General features: G+C 55.2%; 1 protein-coding gene across 3 annotated transcripts in view; it reads left to right on the top strand.

Moving 5' to 3' along the window:
- The window catches only part of FARP2 (FERM, ARH/RhoGEF and pleckstrin domain protein 2), an 87,372-nt gene that overhangs the window by 34,999 nt on the left and 29,624 nt on the right, over positions 1-22,749 (top strand). For all 3 annotated transcript variants that reach the window (XM_039861137.1, XM_039861145.1, XM_039861154.1), the window contains exons 3-11: positions 4,377-4,481; positions 5,187-5,229; positions 6,287-6,365; positions 8,595-8,692; positions 9,650-9,764; positions 14,247-14,394; positions 20,553-20,648; positions 22,133-22,296; positions 22,622-22,690. In XM_039861137.1, coding sequence (XP_039717071.1) covers positions 4,377-4,481; positions 5,187-5,229; positions 6,287-6,365; positions 8,595-8,692; positions 9,650-9,764; positions 14,247-14,394; positions 20,553-20,648; positions 22,133-22,296; positions 22,622-22,690 — 917 coding nt within the window. The remainder of the gene's footprint in view (positions 1-4,376; positions 4,482-5,186; positions 5,230-6,286; positions 6,366-8,594; positions 8,693-9,649; positions 9,765-14,246; positions 14,395-20,552; positions 20,649-22,132; positions 22,297-22,621; positions 22,691-22,749) is intronic.

Below are 22,749 nucleotides of genomic sequence, written 5' to 3' on the forward strand. Positions count from 1 at the left end.
TTCTTTTTTTTTTTCCTGTCTGTCTTTGAAGAAGTCTTTTGACTTTACAGTGTTTCTTTCTTGGCAGACGGTTTCTAATTTTGTGTTTTCAGTCTCTCAGGCCTCCTGTTAGGCTTTTCGCTTCTGGAGAACACGAAAATGCCCTTTTTCCACCCAGCAAAAAACAAAATTATCTCGCTGTGGTGCACTTCGCTGAATAGATGTCTTACTCATCTCGAGATTATTATGTGAGGTAAAGGTACAACCTTATTTTTTCCAAATAGGTACCCAATAGTATTTTTTGAGAAATCTGTTTCCCTCCCACTGATTGATTTGAAATATCGCTTTTATCAGACACTAATATTTCTTCGCCACCTACTCTGTTCCATCGATTTGTGTTTCTAGACACGTACCAGTACCAAACATTTTAATTACTGTGGGTTTTCAACAATTTGAGTGCCTGATAAGGCTAGTCCTCCCCTATTTTTCTTATCCAGAATTTTTTTTTTGGCCATTTTTGCATTTAAAAAATGTATATCGAGTATAGAATCAGCCTATCAGGTTCCTCAAAGAACCCTGCTGCTGCTTTTATTAGAACAGGGTGGAATCTTTGGGGGACCCAGGAGCACGGTCGCCTCTGTGGGGCGTTTTATCCAAGAACATGGTATGCCCTCTGCCTCTGCGCGCCTCTTCCCTGTCCCCCCTTTTCTCTCTCATAAGAATGTTTTTAAAATCTTCGTACAGCTTTCTTTCATTGTTAACTTCATTCCAGGATACTTCAACTTTTTTGTCACTGTTACAAATGTGGTCGTTTCTTCCTTTCTAACCCCAAAGAGTGGTTAATTGTGTATGCGGAGGCTGTTGATATCTCTATGATTTCCCCCCCACCGCCTAACTGAATTCCGTCTTTTTCAGAATAGTTTTCTAGTTGATGTTTTTGGATTTTCAAAGGTAATTATTATATCTGCAAACAATGGTAGTTTTGCTCCCTCTAATTTTTTACCTCTCGTTTATTCGCTTTGATGTCAGTGTTACACAGTAGTGATGGAGTGTACTGTTAGGAGTGGCCTCATCTTGTTTAAAAATCACATTTCTCTTTCCTGTTTTATTAAGAATTTATACCAAGAATGAAAATTGAATTTTATGAGATGCTTTCTCAGTGTCTCAATCTGGAACTGCTTAGAAGATTGGGTTTTTTTTCTATAGGTCTATTAATATGATGTAGTAATGAATGTTCTAGTATTATATTGAATTATTCTCTAGTAAATGATTTTACTTGATTATGCCATATTACTCTTTTAACTGTTGCTGGATTATGTTTGCTGATATTTCACTTGGAATATTTTTATCGATATCCATAAATGGACGTTTTCCTGTAGGGTGTGTGTGTGTGTGTAGATTTGGAGTTCAGGAGTTCTTTTTCATAAAACAGATTTAGGAGGAAGTCCTCATGGCCACTGCCGTGCTTTGGATCAATTTGAATAGCTTTGGAAATGTCTGTTCCTACATGATTTGTGAAAACACCTGATTCTGATGGTTTTTGTAGGAATTGAGTATGTATTTCAGGTGACACAGAATACAAAATTCCTTTTGTTACCTGATAATTGACTTGAAGAAAGTTTCTTAGTAAAATTTACTCCAATTCAAGACGTTGAACAGACGTGCATACACATATGCCTATATATGCGCTCATTCATGTGCATACGTGTGTGTGTCATGATGCCTGCGTCTGTACATATGCATATCCATGTGCGTGTATCCACTTGTGTGTATGTGGGTGTCTATACATGTGTGGCTATATGCATGTCCAAACACGTGTGTCCATTCGCGTGTGTCCATTCGTGTGTGTATCATACAGGTGTACATATACGTGCGCATCCGTGTGTGTTATACATGCCTGTGTATATTTGTGTGCATAAATACAAACACGTGTGCCGTTACATGTATTTTTGTACCCAGACGTCAGAACCCCATTCTGGGTGTTGGACATCACAGGGCACTGACGCGTTGTGAGTGTGCCCCTGTGTGTCTTCACACTTGGTCCCATTGGGCAAGCCCAGGAGTGGAGGATTCAGTTGGCGGGTCGTGAATGGCTGGGTAGAGCTGTTAACCGTGCCTGCACCCAGCCAGCACACGGGGACGCCAGGCGGTTGAAAAGGAAGAGGGACGAGCCGAGCGTGGTGGGCAGCGGCGGCCGGGTTGGGTGTCGGGTTGGCGGCACACCTACTGTGTGCTAGGCCTGGAGACTCACGGGCGGCAAGACAGCCTCTGCCCTTCCAGTTCACCGTCTCGGAGGAGGACTGCGCCCACGCAGATACGTGAGTCCACGAGAATGCAGGGACGCACAGTGCGGGAGATGAGCACCACGTGACGTGGCCATCAGGTGGGACCGGCTGGAACTGGTGGCTTACGGGCGAGGTGACTTAGCAGCTTCTCAGAGACACCTGGCAGCTGACAGAGGGCGGCGAGAGGGAGTGTTCCTGGAGGGACTCGCCCGGTGTGCAGGTGGCTCCTGGGTGGGTGAAGCCAGGCAGCGCAGGGCCGTGCGCATCGAGCCGAGAGACTTGGAGGGCCCCCACCACCGCACCACCGTCCTGCTGTGGCGTGAGTGTCAGGGAGCCCGTGAGGAGGGACTGCTGTGTTTGTCCTGGCGGACGGGGACAAAGGCAGGGGGGAGCGCGTGGCTTTGGGAGAGCTTTCGGGGCGCTGGTCCGCTCACCACAAGTGCCCAGGTTCAGGAGGACTTGCTGGCAGCACAGCCTGATTTCGTGGCTCCTGGGGGATTCACCGCCCCAGGGGCTCCGGTTGACTTGGGTCTGACAGCACTGGCACGTGGGGGCCCTGGAGGAGGTGGCGCTGGCGTGATGCAGCCCCGCCTGGCCGATCCGGGAGGTGGCCCTGTGCTGCGGCTCTCCCTGCGGCTCGGTCCGACAGACGAGCCCACACTAAGGAGCCGACACTCCACAGGCCCAGCGAGGGGCCCCGCGGTCAGACCTAAAGGAGGGCGGCGCCCTTTGGGACGGGGGCTCCGCCTCCCCCACCTGCTCACGTTATCTTATGTGCACAAATGACCTGCCCACTGAGGAGAAATCGATCCGGGAGGTGGCCCTGTCCCCATCCCCGTCCTCTTCGCTCCCCCAGCGGCGGTGACCCGAAAGGTGCCCGTACAGCTCCCCGCTGTTTCTGCTGCACGTAGATGTGTGTTATTAAATGGAGTCACGTTATGCGCACTGTATGGACATGGCATCTTTTTTCTTGACTAAACCGTAGCTTTGGACTTTATTCTGCGACAGCACATGCAGGGTATTTTTAAAGGTTACGTAATTTTCAGTTATGGATGCACCATTGTTTATGCGGCCTCTTCTTTACTGAGTCCGTCCTTGCACGTTTAGCTCTGTCTTGAGTGAGAATATTTGTCAAAGGTTCTAGAAGTGGAATTGCTGGAACAAAGGTATTTCGTACACTTAACATTTTGAAGTGTTTTCAGACGACCCAGAAGATTGCGTGCACTCCCCGCCAGCACTGCGTGCGAGTGGCTGTCTTCCCATGGCCACCTCCGTCGGTGTCACCACCCTTCCCGTCCTCGTCGATGTATGAGAAATGGTGTCTCGCTGTTCTGCTCTGTCGCTAGCCGGCTCGCGTACCTTTTCCTGCGCCTGACAGCCATTCGCGTTTCTCTTCCCGACTCACAGGAGCGATATGAGAGAGCAGTTGGAATTTCTTCGGTATGATCTACATTGTAGCTTTGTTCCGTGTCTTTCTATTTAGAAGTTTTACATTTTTATTTAATCAGAAATCAGTCTCTCCCTTGCTGCGCTCAGGAAGCCCTGCCTCGCCCCGAGTTCACCAAGGTGTCCCTGCTCCCTTCCCTCCGGCGGTTCTGTGAGCCGTGCAGCCAGGGGTCTAGCTTCGCTTTCTCCTCATGAAGAGCAGTGGCCGCGCCTGGTTTGAGAGTAGCCCGCCCGTCACCCCGCTGCGCCCGCTGCCCCTGGACACCTTCTGCACTGGGGTCCTGTGCACACGGGTCTGGTGCGCACACGGGTCCCGTGCACACACGGGCTGTGAGGCCCACTCAGGAAATATCAGGATTTGGTGGAATGTTTACTGAGACTGAAAATGGGTTCTGTAGCCTGAAGCTACGAAGCCATGCGATGAAGACGCTGAGAGCGTGAGATGAAGGAGCTTTTGGCTTCCTGCTGGAGCCCGTTTCTGGGCACAGAGCTCCAGACGCGCGGACTGGCTCCGCGGTGGTGTGCGGGCCTCCCCGGAGGCACGGAAGCCAGAATCGGACAGAGTCAAGCTCTGCGTGCAGGAAGCAGCTCCGTGCGAGTGCTGATAAACTTGGTTGTTTAAAATCCCTTAATCCTCTTCATGCTTTTTCTCACCTGTCACCGCAGCCTAAATGCGACGGCCAGATATTGCTGACACAAGTGTGGAAGCGCTTGAATCTGATCGAGTGTGACTACTTCGGGCTGGAGTTTCAGAACGCCCCGTCCTGCTGGGTACGTGCTTCTCGTTCGCGTGTGGAAACAGGCTCCAGGTGTGGCAGCGTGCACACGACGTGCAGGGCCCGGAGAGCCTGCGAGGACCTACTCTGGTGACACAAGACGCTTTGCGACCGGCACGTTACTGCCACCAGAGCCGCACTGTGAAACATCTCATGTGTCGCCGGAGAGGATGTATTGGCCTGTTATCCAAGCCTCATCGCATCCTCCCCACACTGTCGTCTGCCTGCACAGGTGGCACGTCCTACAGGGTAGTCATCATAAAAGCGGATTTTGAGCAAACTTTCTCCAGGCTTCATTATATTTAATAGATGAATCTTTAAAGTTTTGAGCTTTACTAGGGAACTGTTTTCCAGAAACCACAACCAGCCCACACGTTAAAACGCGTCGTGGGGCTCTGGCCGGCTGTGTGGCCACCCCGGGTCGGTTTGTGAGTGGGGTGTGCGCGCGGTGCCTGTCCGGCCCCACGGTGCCCCCGATGCTTGTTGGGGCCCCGTGCCTGGCAGCACCACAGCGCCTCCTCGCCCCTAGAGCCGGCGCCCCTGCCGCTCTGTTCTGCCAGGGTTTGACGTGTGCCTAAGAGCAGGAGGGTCAAAATGTCCCTGCCTTGCCCGTCTCTCTTAATCATAATTGTTTTTGTGTTTTGTAACATACTAATTACATAGAGAAATTAATAGATTCGTTCTCTTAAATCCCCTTCAGATTTGGCTCGAACCTATGAAACCCATCATTAGGCAAGTACGAAGTAAGTCCTTTTTTTTTTAAACTTTAGACTTCTGTTCATTTAAGATGCTTTTGTTCTTGACTATTCAAATTCAAGGCATGTCCAGATGTCCATTGTCACTAGTCTGGACAGCAGATGAACCTGGAAGCCATTTTGCTGTCAACCTGATGAGGCGCGGGTGGGGGCGCGCTAGCTCAGCGGGCTTCAGTGGGGGCCTCAGGGGGCCTCTGGGGGCCTCGGCTCCTCACCTCAGACGTGCTGCTGATGGTGCTTTCATTTGGGGCCAGTATGCAAAAATAAGTATGTGGTTTGTCTACACTATCAAAAGACATGGGGGGTCCTGTCTTTAATTAGCATTTTAAATAAAATAGTTAATACCATTCTGTAATCATGAATGCAGTTATTTTCTATTACGTTTTAAAACTATGGCACATCGTAAGCTGCTCGGTTCTTAGTAATCGCACAGCACGACGTCTCTAGTGGTCGGAGCTCCCCGTACCGTGTTCAGCACTGGGGAGGCTGTGTGGGGGGACCCGGCCTCCCTGGCAGCCTGGGCCACGTGGGGCGGGTCGCACTCCAGCAGAGCCGCTCCTCCTCCCTTCCGCTGAAGCGCAGGCTGGCGGTGCTCCGGAATCTCAGGGACACAGGTGCTCCGCCAGCCCACACCTTTCCCTCCCAGTGCTCAGCTTGTGCTGGCTCCGTGCAGCCAGTGGTGACACCATCCTTTCCTACAGTGCGTGAGGGTTTCAGAAACACCTTAACTTTTGAAATCACTTTTTAAATTGTAAAATGTAAGTAAGAATATATTTTAAAACTTTAATGTGCCATTTCCTGCCCATTTTTAGGGTTCCTTGAGGAATCTCTGCTTAATGCAAAAGGTCTTAAATTTTCTTTGATATGTGATGGGGACTTAGGACTCATAACTGCATGCCTGGGGAATTTCTTAATACCTTATTCGAGAAGATCTGCTCTAACCGGCGGTTTGAAAGCACCCGCCCAGTCACACCACAGTGTATGGAAAGAACGCAAATACAGAGATCGACCTTAATTGTGAAGTTTAAATGTTTTCTTTTCATAGAGCCGAAGAATGCCGTGCTTCGCCTAGCAGTGAAGTTTTTCCCACCTGACCCAGGCCAGCTGCAAGAAGAATATACACGGTAAAGAGCCCGCTGTGAGCTGTGGCCGCTGCCAGCAGGGCTGTCCTTTCACCCTGTGTTCAGAGGAGGGGTGAGCCTGGTGCACGTGGAGACTGGCCGGTGTGCAGTGCTTAAAGAGGCGTCGTGGCAACTGACCCTCGCACAAACGCAGATACAAACAGGACTTGGAAGAAAGGTTTTCGAGAATGAAAAATGAGACACTAGGGGACGGTTGGACCGATTTTCCCTCTTCCCCCAGTGCGCATGGGTTTATCCACGTGCGCGGAGGTCTTAGGGACGTCGCCCGCGTGCTTCTGACAAGACATGCTTCGCTAGGACGAGTACCAAGTGCGCGAGTCCTCATGAGTGACGAGCTTTCCTTTGTGCTGCTCTTGAATTCAAGACTGGCTCTTTGACATAGTGATTGAAAGAAAGTGTTTACAGTTGTTTCATCTGGGCAATAGGATTATGGAAGGTTTTTTCTTTGTGTTTTATGTACCAATTCTGTAATGAATAATTAAGCAGCGATCTAAAAACCAGCTCAAAGCCCAAGGTCAGGAGTGAGATGAAGCTGACCTGTGGCGGTGTGGGGTACCAGGGCACCGTGTAGCCTTCCCGAAGAGACCCGGACTCGTGCCTGGGGACCCCCTCACGAGGTTTTGGCAGGCCGTTTGTCACAGGATCAGACTGCCAGCTGCGAGGGCCATCGAGGTCACATTCGTTCCGCCTGCGTTTTTAGAGGAGGAGGTGACCCCAGGGGGGGGCAAAAGCATCTTTATAGTGAACACAGAACTTGCCTCAGTCACACGTTACATACTTGACATTTACCAAAATAGATCTCTTTTGAGGGAATAACTTCTAAATATATATATACCTAGGAAATGATGAGTAGCCAGAAGTTACTAATTCAGGGTCCTGAGCCCAGGCCATGTTTATGCGGAAGGTCCTTTTTCACTTATAAAAAAATATATATGTTTGTGATAAGAGAAGAAAAAGGTTCTCTAATAAAGCTGTGTGGAGTAAAAAAGGAACATGCCCACTTCACCCCCTACTGGCCCACTCCGCCCAGAAGCACCGACACCAGGGATGTGTCTCAGGCGAACCCACAGGCAGCGCACAAGCAGACCCAGGGCCCCAGAGGGACCGATGTGTCGCAAGCAGCGTCCAACCGTCCAACCGTCCCCTAGTGTCTCATTTTTCATTCTCGAAAACCTTTCTTCCAAGTCCTGTTCGTATCTCCGTTCGTGCGAGGGTCAGTTGCCACGACGCCTCTTTAAGCACTGCACACCGGCCAGTGTCCACGTGCACCAGGCTCACCCCTCCTCTGAATGAACACACACGTGGCACTGCAGAGTGACTTCTTCACCCCGTCCATAGCTTGCCGCGGACAGCTTTCCATAGCAGTATATAGAGGGCTGTGACCTAATTTCTCTAACCGTTCTCATATTAGCACATGTTTAGGTTATTTTTTTCTCTTGTAATGCAAATAAACATCCCTAGCCACTCGTCTGTGGTAACTCTGGAAATATTTCTGCAGGAAAAGTTTGCAGAGGTGGAACTGCTGAGGTAGAGTCTGCGTGTTAGAATTTTCATTGAACACAGCGCCTTTTAACAGCTCACACTGGAGCATAGATTCCAGCAAGGGGCCAGTGAGTTTGTCTTGTTCACCATCGTGTTTCCAGGCTCAGGTTCCGTGCCCGGGACAGAATATGTGCTCAGTAACTACTCATTGACGGGAAAACGGACACGCAGATGTTTTCAGTCTGCCTTCCCTGGTCACGTTCTCTCCAGGGGTATGCGGGAGCCCCCGTCCTCAGACCCTAGCCAAGACCAGATAGTCCCAATCTGCGTAGAATTCTCATAGCCGCCCTTGAGCTGTATCTTAGTTGGCCCTCTTTCTGCCGTTTCGCACAAAATCGTGAGTGCAGTTGTGCGTGCAGCAGAAGCGGCATGCACTCGCGCGTTTCCCCAGCGGTGTGTAGTGCTGTGGGCTGTGGTGCTCAGGAAGGCCAGCGTCTGTCCTCGTTCACGTGAGGCTCCCGCGCGCCCGGCACTGTGGATGTGGTGTGCCCTGTGTGACTCAGCTTGCCGAGCCGCTGCCGCCTCAAGGGCCACTTGTGCCTGCCTTTGCTCACTGTCTGCCCTGGTGTCACCCTCCTGGGGCTGTGTGCTCTCCTGCGACGGAGACACGGGGAGCATGTTCTGGAACCTTTGGAGTTGATCTCTGTGATCTTTCGTATTCCCTTCTAGGTACTTGTTTGCCTTGCAACTTAAGAGAGACCTCCTGGAAGAGCGCCTGACCTGCACGGACGCCACGGCGGCACTCCTCGTGTCCCACCTTCTGCAGTGTCAGTGCCTCCGGGCCGCGGGCGCTGGCGGGGGCCGGGGCGGGGGCGGGGGCGATGTCCCGGGTGCGCGGCCCAGGTAGGCCCAGCCTCGCCAGGAGCCGACGCACCTGCAAGGTTAATGAGCGTGGGCAAAGGGCGGCGTTCCGTTTGCACGTTCGCGATACTACCTTCCGCAGAACTGGAGCCCCTTCTGGCAACGAGCCCCCTGGCAGAGAGGCCCGAGGCCTGAGCCCGTACCCCGGGCATTCTTTCGGGTTGTTTCTCCTTTGTGCCTTTGCTCATTTTACCGACAAACCTCTCCAGCCTAGGAGTCAGTGGTCAGCCTGGTTCTCAGCGCCCCCAGGAAGGGGCCTCCTTGGGGTGAACACCACAGCCCCCAGACAAGTTGGGCGTTAAACCTGGAGGAGAAAGTAAATGTTTCTTCAGTATCTCACACAGGGCAAGAGCTGGCTCAGATGTATGTGAGGAACTGTAGTTACTTAAAGCCGAACCGGGGGAAATGTAAGAGAGGCTCTGACGCCGGGCTGCGCTTCGCTGGGCTGCACGAGGCCCGCGGCTGGCAGAGCAGGAGGCAGCGAGTGCCCACGTGGCATTGGGCTGGGCCAAACTACAGTGCCCCGAAACGAAGTTACATGCGTCAGCCTCTCATGCATCAAGTGTGGTTTAAAACACACACTCTGTCCAACTGGCAGCTCGGCGCTTGCCCCCGGGGCTACTCACCTGCGTCTTTGGTCTTTAAAACTAAAAATATCCTCACCTGCCTACATATTTGCCTTTAACAGCATGAAACATTTGGAAAAATAAAATACAAACTCTTATTTAGTTAAGGATGTGTTATCTTACTACAGATTTAGGATCATTTTTTTCTACTTTTAGTTTATGCATTTGCATGTACGAATGCTTGTATTCTTCTTTATTTAAAAATTAAAATGTTTAACGGTTGTGATCTCATCTCAGCGGAGATAGGAGATTATGACGAGAACCTGGATCGCGAGCACCTCAAAGCCAACGAGTACCTGCCCCGCCAGGCGCCCTCTCTGGAGAAGATACTGGAATTCCATCGGACGCACACGTGAGTCATTCGGGACCGGCCGCCGGCCCACGGTCTCTGCAGCGGTGGCCAAACGGCGCGTGAGGGCGCCTGCGGCAGCCTCTGACCACACTGACGGCTGGCGCTCCCTGGGAGCCAGTCACGCACTGCAAGGTGGCCGCTTTAGCAAAGGCTGGGAAGGAGGTCGGGGCCCCAGGAGGAGCGAGGACAGCAGGACGTCGGGTGGCTGTCGTGGGGGTCCCTGCCAGGCAGTGTCGAGTGGTGGAGGCAGCCCTCGGTGGCTCAGTGCAGTTCGTCAGCTTCTCTGAGACTTGACAGCGGCGGGTTTTTCCGGATTGGAGTGAGGGACCCAGAGGGACAGTGCTGGAGGAGAGGGGAGTGGAGAGAGATTCGGAGACAGGGCCGTGACAGGGCAGAGCCAGGGCTGCGGGCTGAGGCCCAGGTGGCGGTGACCTTGATTTCAGCAAGGTGAGCGCTCCCGGGCACATTCTGGGCACTTGGCCGGGTCCTGAGAAGGAGCGGGTTGAGGCGCAGGCGTGTTCCATCACATAACGTCGTGTAGGTGAAGCTCTGCTGGGGTCCAGCCCCTTCTGTAGAAGTTTGGGTGCCAGCTCTCTGTCAGTCACTGCTGCCCACACAAGTCACTGAGTCCTGCTTCGAGGACACTGTGCCCTGTGAGGCTGCCTGTACTTGGTCACGCGTCTGGCCCCTCTCCAGACCTAGGGAGGGCCTAGGCGCCCCCGGCGGCATGCAGGCTCTGGATAGGCAAATACGTGGCGTCAGTTGTGACACCTGAGCTGGACAGGTTGACAGGCACAGCCTTCTTCGGGGGAGGAGCAATGAGGACCTGACACACCTGAGCTGGACAGGTTGACAGGCACAGCCTTCTTCGGGGGAGGAGCGATGAGGACCTGACACACCTGAGCTAGACAGGTTGACAGGCACAGCCTTCTTCGGGGGAGGAGCGATGAGGACCGGGAGGGTGCTCGGGAGGCTCCTCTGAGGAATTAGCCCCTGGGGGTGGTCCGGGCAGAGGCCAGAGCCGAGGAGCTGGGGAGACAGACGGGAAGGAGGGCCCAGCACGATGCAGATTCCTCTGGGTTAACGGTAGAGCGAACAAAAGTGTCAGCCGCTGACGGGACTGACGCGACCCTCACGTGCTTGCTATGTGTGACGTGCTGTCGTGGCTGCCTTCTCGGCGGCAAAGCTGAGCGAAGGCATGTGCTCCGTCATGGGTGTGCCTCGGGGTACCCCTTGGCGTCAGCGTTCAGCACTCCTGGGCTACCCAGCAGGGGGCCGGCACTCATCAGGGCTCTGGCTCGTGTCCTGGGTGCCCTGGGCATGGCCTCTCTCAAGCCTGGCCTTCATTCTGGCTGGTGGCAGGGAAGGTACAGCAAGCAGCTCCAGGAGTCACACTGACTCTGAGGACCAGCTGGACGAAGGGCCCTCTCCCAGTGCCAGCCAAAGGTGACAGTCATTTGTTCAGGATTTGCCCCTGGAGTTGGGGACAGGGTCTCTCCCTGCCGAGACACACCGAGCCAGGGCTGGACACCTGGAGGAAGGCGCTGCCCTGTGACTTGTCTCCCAAGGCAACAGTGCCTAAGAGAGGGGGGTCCGGGGAGCGGGCAGACCGAGCTGCGCAGCGAGTGAGACCACCTCGGGAGAGAAAGATGGCACAGAGTGCGGAGCCCAGCAGGATGCGTGGAGGAGGGGACACCACAGGGCCGTGAGAGCAGGGGCCACGAGCATGCGGGCCCTGAGGGAGGGCTCCGGGAAGGGGCCGCAGCCTCCTGAGTGGAGGGTCACCGCCAGGCACAGCGAGCGCGGGCGGGAACGTCCACGGGCTGTGACTGACCGCACAGGGGCCTCGGCGCCTTCAGTGAGGTTCAGGCTCAAGAGCACTGAGAGTGAGGGGTGGCGACAGTCTGGAGCGGTGACACTGAGCAGCCGGCCTGTGGAGGAGGCAAAGAACTAGACCTCGGCGAGGGCTGGCGTCCCGTGTGTGTGTGTATGTGCACTTAGCTGCACCTGTTCATTTGCGTGTGCATGTCGTGAGGTGGCTGCTTTAAAAACCCTAGGGCGCCATCGAGAGGAGAAGTCGGGTGGGCCCCCCGAGGGAGCCAGAGTCCGGAGCTCGGGTCTGTCTCGGGCCCTCACAGCTCCGCTCCGCTAACCCCGCCTGCCGCGCCGGCGGGAATGTGTCGCACGTCCTTCATTTCTTTGAATCCCCCTTTGTGGGAGTCTCTCAAAGACAGTACTGCGCCTTCGTTTAAATCACGATGGGTTCTCCACGTGGCTTATGCTTCCGTTCCCGACGCAGTGGGCACACCCTCGTGATCCCTGAGCAGGACGCTGGAGCAGGCTCTCCCTGACTATCGCCGTGCTCGCCTTGGGCCTCTGAGTTTGCAGGAAAAGACTTGAAAGGTGGTGTCTCGGTGCATGCCAGACGTTTGTTCCTCACGTCTCTGGGGGCCGGAAGTCCAGGTCAAGGCACTAGCAGCTCTGGGTCTGGTAGGGACCTGCCGGTTGTCTTCTCCCTGTGCCCTCATGTGGAGGAAGGGGCGAGGCCTTTCTGGAGCGTCTTTTATAAGGGCACTGACTCCATTCACAAGGGTTCTACGCAGTCACTTCCCAGCACTATGACTTCGGGGGTTAGGCTTCAGCATATGGATCTTGGGGGGCAAAAACCTCCCTTCTGTAACATTCCACCTGTCCCCCCACAATTTTTGTCCTCACATGCAAAGTACATTCCTTTCACCCCAACAACCCTGCAAGGCTTAAAGTCTCATCGAAATCCTGTGGGTGAGACTCCAGGGACACTCGTCCCGAGGCAGAGTCCCCTCTAGCTGGGACGCTGTGGAACCCGGCTAGTCATGTGCCTGCAGGTACAGCGGCATCCTGAGGAAATCCAAGCCTGACCGCTGAATGATGGTCACCTCAGGCGTGAGACTGGGCCTCTCAGCCCACAGCTCTGCACTCTGCAGTGGCCCCACCCACCACTGCTGCCCTGGGCTGGGTCACCCTGCAGCTCCCGCAGCCTGCCCCAGCGCCCTCCAATGGGAGGGCAGCCTCAGCTCCTGCACTAGCCCTGACCCGCAGCTGGCAGGCCCCACTCCCCGCGTCAGACACCGCTGGACCACGCCCTCAGCGATCTCGGGTTTTGGCATACGAGTAGGCTGGGAATTTTTCAGGTCTCTAAACTTTTCCTCTTTGCTTAACAGTCCTACCCTTCAGTCATTTCTCCCTGTGCTTTGCTGCACGTGGTCAGGAGCGGCCACACTCCACCTTCAGAACTGGGCTTAGAAACCTCTTCAGCTAAGTATCCAGTTTTATTGGTAGCAAATTCTGCCCTCCATGAAACACTAGGACATAAACGCCGTTTGGCCAGAGTTTCCCCACTGTATAAAAAGGATCGTCTTTCTTCCCGCATCCAAGAGCACCCCTCGTTTCCGTCTGAGAGGTCTCGGAATGGCCTCACCATCCCTGATGCTGAAGCCTGCTCGTGGCGGTGGGGGGTCCCCGCTCTCTGGGCCACCAGCACTGCCCTAGCGTCCAGGGTGCTCGCCGAACCTCGGAACCGCCAGCCTCTGCTCCTCCCAGCTCTAGGGCCGCACGCCCTGCAGGTCAGGGCTTCTCGGAAAGCAGCTATGCCACACACTGGGCGTCCCTCCCTGTCGACGACTTAGGAAAATGGAAGTTAATAGGCAGGTTCCAAATAGCCAAATTCAAAGAATGGAAATTTTAGTCAAAGAGTGGAATCAGGAATGGCAAACCCGAACAGCCGCATTATTGCTTAAAGATCCACAGCTCAGGCATTTGGAAGGAAGAAGAAGGAAGGGAAATCCTGCGGGTGGATTCGGGCCTGGGACGTGGGTGCCCCTGACTGGGACAGTCTTCCCTTTGCCCAGCTGCCCGCTGTCTGAGCGCCAGCCACCCTCCTGGAGGCTGGCGGGCAGTGCAGCGTCTCTTCCTGGGAGCGAGAGGCACGTGGCACGTGGAGACCTGCACGTGGGTAAAGCCAGTTGTCCTGGTGACGATATTTTTATTCGGTTTTATAATTTTCTTCACATAAAAGTCTGTTGCAACGGTCGGATTGCACATCAGTGCCCTTAGAAAAGACCCCCGCTCTTTGAAGGGCTGATGGGCTCCCTGCGGTGCTGGCAGAGACCTTGGCGTCCCCTCCGGCACGGGCGTCTCCACCTGTCCCGTCTGCACATCCCCTCATCAGCACGCAGAGCGGGCTGAGCGGCGGGCGGCCAGTGAACGCAAAGATGCACCCGTGGTGGGGCGTAGGTGACAGCGCAGGAGGGGGGGACGGTGTGTCCCATCTGCACGGGGCCGTATTCGCAGCGGGTGGGGTCCCAGACAGCGAGCGGCCTACCCCGAAGCGACGAAGCCCCCTTTGCGGGGTTGTTCCACTCAGTTTTCCTGGTCATGTCTGCGCTGCGCTCGGCTCTCAGAGCAGCCGCTTTCGGGGCTGTGACCTGCCATCTTTCACCGCAGGGGCCAGACGCCTGCCGAGTCCGACTTCCAGGTGCTGGACATCGCCCGCAAGTTGGAGATGTACGGCATCAGGCTTCACCAGGCTTCCGACAGGGAGGGGGCCAAGATCAGCTTGGCGGTTTCCCACACAGGTGTCCTTGTGTTCCAGGTAGGGAGGGCAGGAGCGGGGGGTGGGGCTGCTCCGGCCTGGCGGGCTCGGTCTCCACATATTCTGGTAGGCTTTTGTTCTGATGGATGAGGTCTTGGACTTGGAGGGGAGCTTTGCATGTCACCCAATAGAGAAGTTGTCTTCTTGTCTTTGTCCTCACTGTTTCGGAGCCCACCGCCCCTCAGGGCGCCCGGCCTGGCCCCCTCTTCTGGTGCTGAAACAAAGGCCGCCCCCTTAGGCCTTCACCTGAGGCTCTGTCCTCCCGGGAGCGGCCCCCGAGCCTCGGCTGGGCCTGCTGCCGTAGGGGCCGCAGCGGGGCTCAGCGTCATTTAAGGTGACGGGACAGAGCAGGCTAGAAAACACAGAGGGTGCCGCCAGGTGACAGTCTGCGCTCAGGGAGTTTCTGCGTTCGTCGTGTGGGGCAGGTGAGTAGTGACGGACGTGGCCACTGAGCTCCATCTGTAGCCGACTGTGTCCTGGGGTTTGCGGCATCCGCGGGCCTGACAGCGACTGCTGGAGTACGGGCCCTTTGCTCCAGAGACCGTGTCCTCTCTGACCTGGGTAACTGCGTCCCTGCCCATGGTGGCTCCTTGGGCTCTCTGGGTGCTGGCCTTCGTCGAAGCACGCACCTCTGGTTGAGTGCAGCGGTCCCGAGGCCTGCCCAGTCGCGCAGAGCAGGGGCCTGGGGACCCGTCCTGGCAGCTCAGCCCCCGTCGGGCTCCTGGCCTGCGACCGCCTGGAGTGGCTCACCTGTTCCGCCTCCCTGGTCAAGCACGCTTGTTTCCTTTTCCTCTGCCTCGCCTTCACATGTCAATGTCCTGTCGAGAAAACAATTTAATTTTGAATTTTGAATGTGAATTATGTTACGTGCTGTCTGAGTGCAATGTAGCCCCGTTTTACGTTTAATGATGCATCTGTGAGAGGGAGCGGTACGTCAGCCATGCCCTTGAGCGAGGGCCCCCGCGGCCCCCACACCCGCTCACACCCGTGATGGTTCCTGCGTCACAGACTTGAGTCTTACGTCCATCGTCATTGTCATAGTTTATAGCCAGAGCGAGTTGTAAAAGCAAGGTTAAGGACTTCACATTGAAGATGGCTGATTCAATTTATTTGTACTCCCTCAAATCCCCCACCAGGATGGCAGTGAAGAAAATTTTTTTAAGTTTAAATCAGTAAGAACCAAGACTGAGAAAGGAAACCACAGAAGTTGAGAGATATCAGCAAAATGTTGGGAGTTGGGCAGTGAGTAGGTGAGTGGAAGAGGCTGAGGTCCAACGGCTGCCGTGGGGAAGCCGGGGAAGAGGCCACTGTGTCCCCAAGAGCCAGCCAGGACTGGGACGGGAAGCTGGGTTTGTCCGTGTGTCTGCGTGCGGGGCACTTGCAGCCCGCCCGTGTGGGAGGAGGGCAAGGTCGTCCCCTCCGGGGTACGGCTCGGATAGTATAGAGGACGCGTCACGCTCCAGCCCATGAGCCGATGGCTGCGAGAGGCCAGGCAGCCTCGTGGGAGCCCCACGGTGTTGATCCCAGGGCTCCCACCCCCCACAAAGAGCTGCGAGCTGGCCTTGTGGGGCCTCCTCTCTTGAAAGCCTTCTTTTGGAAACACTCCTAAACTTACCCCGACTCACCCGCTGCTGGGTGTCACACCCACCGCTCCTGCGTGTCACACCCGCCACTCTCAGGCGTGCTCACTCACACTGTCCCCCCAAGGTGTGTGAGGGGAGGCCGGCGTCGTGGCCTGATTCCCAGGACTGTAGGGTGTGCTTCCCAGTGCAGAGAGTGCCCCTTCTCCACTGCAGTGCCCTGTCCCCGGGCCGCTGGCACGTCCTTACCAGACTCGGCGTCTGTCCAGCCTCGTCAGCGGGCCAGCGACGTCCGCGAGGCTTTCATTTCCTCCGGGCAGGACGCAGCCTCAGGCACCTGTGGTGCGGGCACACGTGCTTCCCCTCTCCGACGACACCGGTGGTGTCAGCACGGTCCCGTTTCACGTTTAGTAAAGTGTTCCTCATCTGGGGCTTGTCGGCCGTTTTCCTGTGATTAAAGGTAGACATGTTCCCAGCGCGACCACTGCCCAGGTGATGTCGTGTCCTCAGGAGTCACACCTGAGACGCCCTGCGGCCTCGCTGGCGCCGTGAGTGCGGACGCGGTGTCTTCCGCCATGCAGCTGCCAGCCCCCTCTTTCAGCTCCTGAGCCGTGCGCCGAGCGTCAGCTGCACAGACCGCCCGTCCCTCGTCAGGTTCCACTGACGGTGGCGGGCCGGCGCTCTCAGGACCTGCGGAGCTACCAGCACCGGCGTCGCCAGGATCCGGTGAGGGTTCTCTCCTGAAGGACAGACCAGATTGTTGGGGAAAGAGACTCAGAAGAAGCAGAACCAGGGCCAGGAACGGGAGGGTGGACAAGCACAGCGAAACCTCCAGCGCCTCAGAGAGGACGTTGGTTCCCCGTCAGGCTGGCGGACACAAGGCTTCACGCCGCGTGGCACTCGGGGGACACAGACGCACAGAGCTTGCGCCTTGTGGCGGTTCCTCTAGCCTCCTGTGGCAGTGAGGTGCCAGCCTCCAGTCACCAGGAGGCTGGCAGACTCACGGTGAGCGTCCATCTCATGGAGTCTCGGGCACACTGTTTATTCCACACAAAATAAACTGGTGGCACTGGTCACCTCTAGCGGCTTCGGGAGGGGAGACGTCACTGTGCACGCATTTTTGGTGCCTTTAGAACTGGAACCGTGTGGATGTATTTACTGCTTTCCATCTTCCTAAGAGCCCCACAGCAACGAGAAGCTTGCATCTCTGACACAAGAGCCGGGTGCAGCCAGGGACACGCTGTAAACATGTGTGCTCGAAAAACCACGACAGCCGAGCTGCGCCGTGGTGGTGGTGGCCCACAGGAGGTCTCTGCGCCCAGGTTGGGCCTGGCGTCTTGTCTCGGAAGTGCGGTGGCCAGCCCTGCAGGGGGCAAGGAGCTTCCCGGGCTGCCAGGCCAGCAGGGCCCGCTTCCTGCGGGAGGGCGGGAGGCCTGGGTCCAGGGTCAGCGAGGAGGAAGCTGTGCAGGCCGTGGCCACTGTGGAGACGCCGCCCTTGGTGGCTGCGGACATCGTGGGTGCGTGGCAACCCCTCGCGACCACCCTCACTGAGCGCGTCTGTGAGAGCCGGCAGAAAGCTAAGAAGGAGGTCTTCTCCAAACACTGCAGGAAGTGGCGGGGAGGCGACGGCAGGAGCAACTGGGGGCGGCAGTCGGCAGCACGAAGAGCCGCCAATTGGCGCTGTTGCCCACATCCTGATGCACCTGCTTCCTCCAGGCCAGAAGAGGCCCACCGCATGGCCACCCAGGCAAGTGGGGTACAGTGGCCGGCAACGGGACTGCACCTGCAAGAGGCTGGTCCCTGTGAACCAGATGTTTGGACGGGACGAGATGACCGATGTATTTGGGGTGACCAAGGGCAAAGGCTACAAAGGGGTGGGCAGCCGCAGGCACACCAAGGAGCTGCCGTGCAGGGTCCTGTGAGGGCTGTGCAAGGTCGCCTGTGTCGGGGTGCAGCGTCCTGCCCGGGGGCCTTCCTGTGCCCTGGCTGGGCAGAAAGGCTACCATCACCGCACTTAGAGCAGCCAAATCTGTGAGGTTGGCCGGAGCTGCCTCGTCAAGGGTGGCAGGGTGGTCGGGAACAGCACCTCCCGCGATTACGCCCCGTCTGACGAGAGCGCCGGACCTCTGGGCGGCTTTGTCCATTGTTGTGAAGTGACCAGCGAATTCGTCACGCTGGACGGCTGTGTGGTGGGAGCCAAGAAGGGAGCACTCACCCTCACAGATGCCTCTGGCACAGACGAGACGGCGGGCCTCGGGAAGATTGGCCTTAAGCCACCGACGCCACCGCCCGTGTGGCCACGGCCACTTCCGGACTGCGGAGGAGAAAGCATCCATGGGGCCACAGGAGAAAGTCTGGACTGCAAAGGAAGAAGAGCATGATGTCAGGGACAGATTGCGCAGCTGCTGGGGTCTGAGTAAAAATCCTTTTCCAGTGGGTGGGGAGAACCGTGACAGCAGAAACAAACATGTCGGCAGAACGAGGATGTTGGAAAGATAAAGTTGGAAAATCACCACAAAACAGAGTGAAAAAATAAAGAACAAAAGATGGGAGAGAAAAGTAAACTCCAGGAGCCAAAACGTAGCAGCGGAAACTGTTAGACGCTACGTGGGAGAAGTCGGAGCTGAAGGCCTGAGCTTTCAGACCGGAAGGGAGCACCGTTGTGAGTTTTTATTTTGAGCAAAAGAGAAAATGAAAAGGTGAGCAAGCAGCTGGAAACAATTCTGTTGTTGCTGTTTTGTGTCTGAGTTGTTTTGTTTTGCTTTATTCTGCTTGTTTGCTTTTTTTGAGAACATTGTTAAAAATTCTCCAGTATTTTACTTTGAGTACAAATCAGAGTAATTGAGTATTTGGGCCACATTTTGGGAGCTAGGACACTTCGGTCCTTGTTTAGACCCTCACGTGCTGTCTTGGCTTTGACGACCTCTCTTTAATCAGGAGCCTTTTCAATTGAGATATAATTCACATACCATAAAGTTCACCATTTAAAGGACACATTTAGTTATTTTTAGTATATTTGTGTAATTATGCAGCGTCACCACTAATTCCAGAACATTCCAGCCCCCCGCATAGCATTAGCAGCACCCCAGCCCCAGCCCCTGACGAGCTCTGGTCCCTCTCTGTCTGGGCTCCCTCCCAGCCACTGTGCATAAATGGGCGCAGTGTGGTCTCTGTGCCTGGTTTCTTCCCTGTTCTCAGCTGGTCCGCACTGTGCGTGTCGGCGCCCCTTCCGTTTGGGGCTGATGTTTAGTCTCTGAAGGGAGAACATCCCTCACCTGCCGCCCCCATCTCGAGTGTGCAGGGAAGAGGTGAGAACGGAGATGCCAGGACGTGTTCCATGCACTTAAATGTTGTGCTGGAAGCAGTTCAAGCTCACGGAAAAGTGACAAATACGGTACAAAATGTTCCTTTGCTCAGACCCTCCCCCGGTCCGCCCGGGGCCCCCCAGCTGCCCAGCCCCGTTCACTGCGGAGCGTCCCATCTCAGCCGAACACCTGCCCAGCCATTCTGTGTCTCGTCTCTGCAGTCCGGAACTTTCTCCCTCCTCCCTGATTCTTGTGACCTTGGTGTTCTGGAAGATCGCAGGCTGCTCATCTGGTACTGTCCCTGCCGGGGGTCACACCCTCAGTCGAGCTGCTCGGGTGGGTAAATCACAGAGGTCGTGATGTGCCTGGTGTGGCCCATGCCGTGGCCCATGGCGCGGCCTCTGTCCCGTTGCGGGTAGTAGCACCGATCACTTGGGCAGATGGGTGCAGAGTTGCTTTTTATCCTTTGCAATTACTAAATGTTCTGTGGAGAGATCTTTGAAACTACCTCATCCCACCGCCTCCTAGTTGGGTTGCTGCGAAGGTTCCAAATGAAGACTGTGAGTTCCACTCTGTGCTCCTGGAAGGGCTTCTCCCGGTTCGTCTAGTTCCTTTACGTCGCTGTGGACCCATGGAATCGTTCTATAATCACGTTACACTTCAAATTATAGTTTCAGTTATAATCTGACACTTAACGATGTTATCATTATCTAGTTTGATCTTTAAATTCTCCCACATTTAGCCACTGGGAGTCCCTTCAAGCTCCTGTCTCCTTGTGGCATGTCCCCATCATTCACTTTCTTACACGACAAAATCGTCCAGGTTCTTTCTGTGCTTTGCATGCGTCACTGTGGAAGAGCAAAGGGCCCTTGTCAGCGGGGGCGGTGTTGAGACACGCAGACCCACGGCCAGGGCCAGCCCACGTCGTTCGTTCCGGTTCGGCACCCAGGGCCCAAGCAGCCCTGCCTGGCCATGGCCGCGGCCCCCTCCCGACCCCCCTCCTTGCAGAGCGGGCTTCAGGAGAGTTTAATATTAACATTGATGAAAATACTTCGTGGTAAAGCCGTGTCAAAGAAATCGAGTTATCTTTCTAAAACGGGCGGATTAGCATGTGGCACGGACGCTCCAGTGCAGTCGTCCCGGGTGTGATTGTGAAACACGGGGCTGCCAGGCAGCCGGGCAGGGGCGTGCCGCACCCCCTCCCGTGCGGGAAAGCGGTGGGGGGCCGCGTCCGGGCCTCAGACTGCTGCCAAGTGTCCGTCTTGAATTTCAGAGCACCGCCAAAATCAACACGTTCAACTGGTCCCGGGTCCGCAAACTCAGCTTCAAGAGGAAAAGATTTCTTATCAAACTGCACCCAGAGGTCCACGTGAGTATGATTTCGAGGGCCCGTGGTGAGGAGGACGCGTCCCGCTCCGGTGCCAGTAGTGCGGCTGCGGTGCGGGTCCTGGCAGCGTGTGGCGGGTGATATGCACGTCGCCCAAGGGCAGGGTCCGGTCGGGATCCGGCAGAGCGGTTGTCACCCTGCCCGCGGTCCCCGCACGAGGGCGCAGCCACGCGGGGGCCTGAGAATGCACCTGTCCGACCAGCCCCCAGGGCTGCCGAGGCCACTGGCCCACTGCGGCCGGTCTGCCCGCCAGCCAGGGCGGCTACAGAGCACCGTCGGCGGGGACCCACCGCCTGCCGAAGGAGCCCCTCGCCCCCCAGTATCTGGCTTACACATCAGCTCTCTAATAGCTCTAATTGAAGGAGCCTTGATTTTCAGAAAGTAAATATTCCTTTCTTTTGAGATTATCAGTCAGTAAACTAATAATTGCATATGAATTTATTAAAGGCAATGGAAAAAAGTATCTATACAATCTCATAGTCGGGAAAATCCAGTGCTTCACACTATCTAAAGAGGTTGAGATTGTCACCTTCCAACGTACAAAGGAAGTTGGAAATAAGACGCAGATTAGCTGGGTCTCCCCCCACTGTGAGGTGGGAGGTGTCGGAGGGAGCCCCGGCCAGTCCGGAGGAGGGGCCTGTACCCAGGGCTTCCGTCAAGCACCAGGCACCCTCGCTGCTGCAGTGGGCGGCCCGACAGGGGGCTTCACTGTTTATTGTTCAGATGTCTCTGTAGATGAAGAAGTGTAAGGAATGCCAAAAACATACACAAAATGGAGGTAAAAGGTTGCTTTTTCTTTTTTCTGTAAGTAAAAAAGTGTTTCCAGCAGTCACCCCGTGGGAGAGGGAGCGCAGAGAGTTCCTGCTCCAGGCACTGAAGCGGGAGGGACAGGTAGCCCGGGGCCTCAGCATCCAAGCTGTGCCTGGAACAGCACTGGGCAAGGCTACCTTTTATGTCACCAAGCACTTTCACAGCAGGAGTTAAAGTTTTATCACCTTTCGGGAATGTCTTCCATGAGGTTAAAGCTGCATTGTTCCTGAGCTCAGTGTGACATCTCTGGGGATTTATTCTAAGGAGTAATCCTGAGAGAATGTAGTGGCTTCCTCGTGGAGGTGTTTGCGAGCCTGGAAAACTGCCACGCCGTCCCCACGCCCCACGGGAGAACGGCTCAGTAGCGACAGGCGAGAATGTTGGCTGGTGGGGAAGGGCAGAGGGGCTTCCGAGTGCCAGCAGCTGTGCGGCTGTGAGCGGCTGCACTTCTCTGGGGATTTCACAGTGGGTATGGGTGCACAGACACAGACACTGTGTTTTTCTTCTCTTAAATGTAAATGGAACCAGAAGTCTATATAAACAATTTTCAGGAAAAAAGTCTTCCTAATTTCTGACTTTGGAATAGCCTGTTGTCTACACTGCTTCCTAAATGTTATTCTTGAATTAGTCGCTTGAACCTTTGTGTTTGTTTCTAGGGACCTTACCAGGACACACTGGAATTCTTGTTGGGCAGTAGAGATGAATGTAAGAACTTCTGGAAGATCTGTGTGGAGTATCACACCTTCTTTAGGCTTTTTGACCAACCTAAGCCGAAAGCCAAAGCCGTCTTCTTCAGCAGGGGCTCGTCCTTCAGATACAGGTGGGACAGTGCCACGCGGGACGCTGACTGCTTGGTGCGGCTGAGGACAGAAATAGTCTAGTCGGGAAAAAGCATTGTCAGACATGTCGGAGGAGGACACAGAAGGCAGCCACTGTGAAACAGGAGACAGCACGTCAAATAAATAGTGGGGAAAACCGGCTTAAAAGCTTCGTTTAGAAAATTGTTCGCCTCACCACAGAGCGTAGCTTTAAATGCGCTGTAAAGTCATAATGGGAGGGCGAGACGTACTGGCCTTGGCCTTCGTGAAGTAATGCTGTGGATTGCTGTGGATTCTTTTCTTTAAACCCTGAACCTTTATTGACAGTGGAAGAACTCAGAAGCAGCTCGTAGATCACGTCAAAGACGGTGGGATGAGGAGGGTTCCATATGAGAGGTGAGCTCCATGGTCGTCGTGATGTAAAGCGCACGCTTTCGGATGTGCTATTTTAAGTA

This window comes from Pteropus medius, unplaced genomic scaffold (genome assembly GCF_902729225.1).
Source record: "Pteropus medius unplaced genomic scaffold, Ma_sr-lr_union100, whole genome shotgun sequence".
Lineage (NCBI taxonomy): Eukaryota > Metazoa > Chordata > Mammalia > Chiroptera > Pteropodidae > Pteropus > Pteropus medius.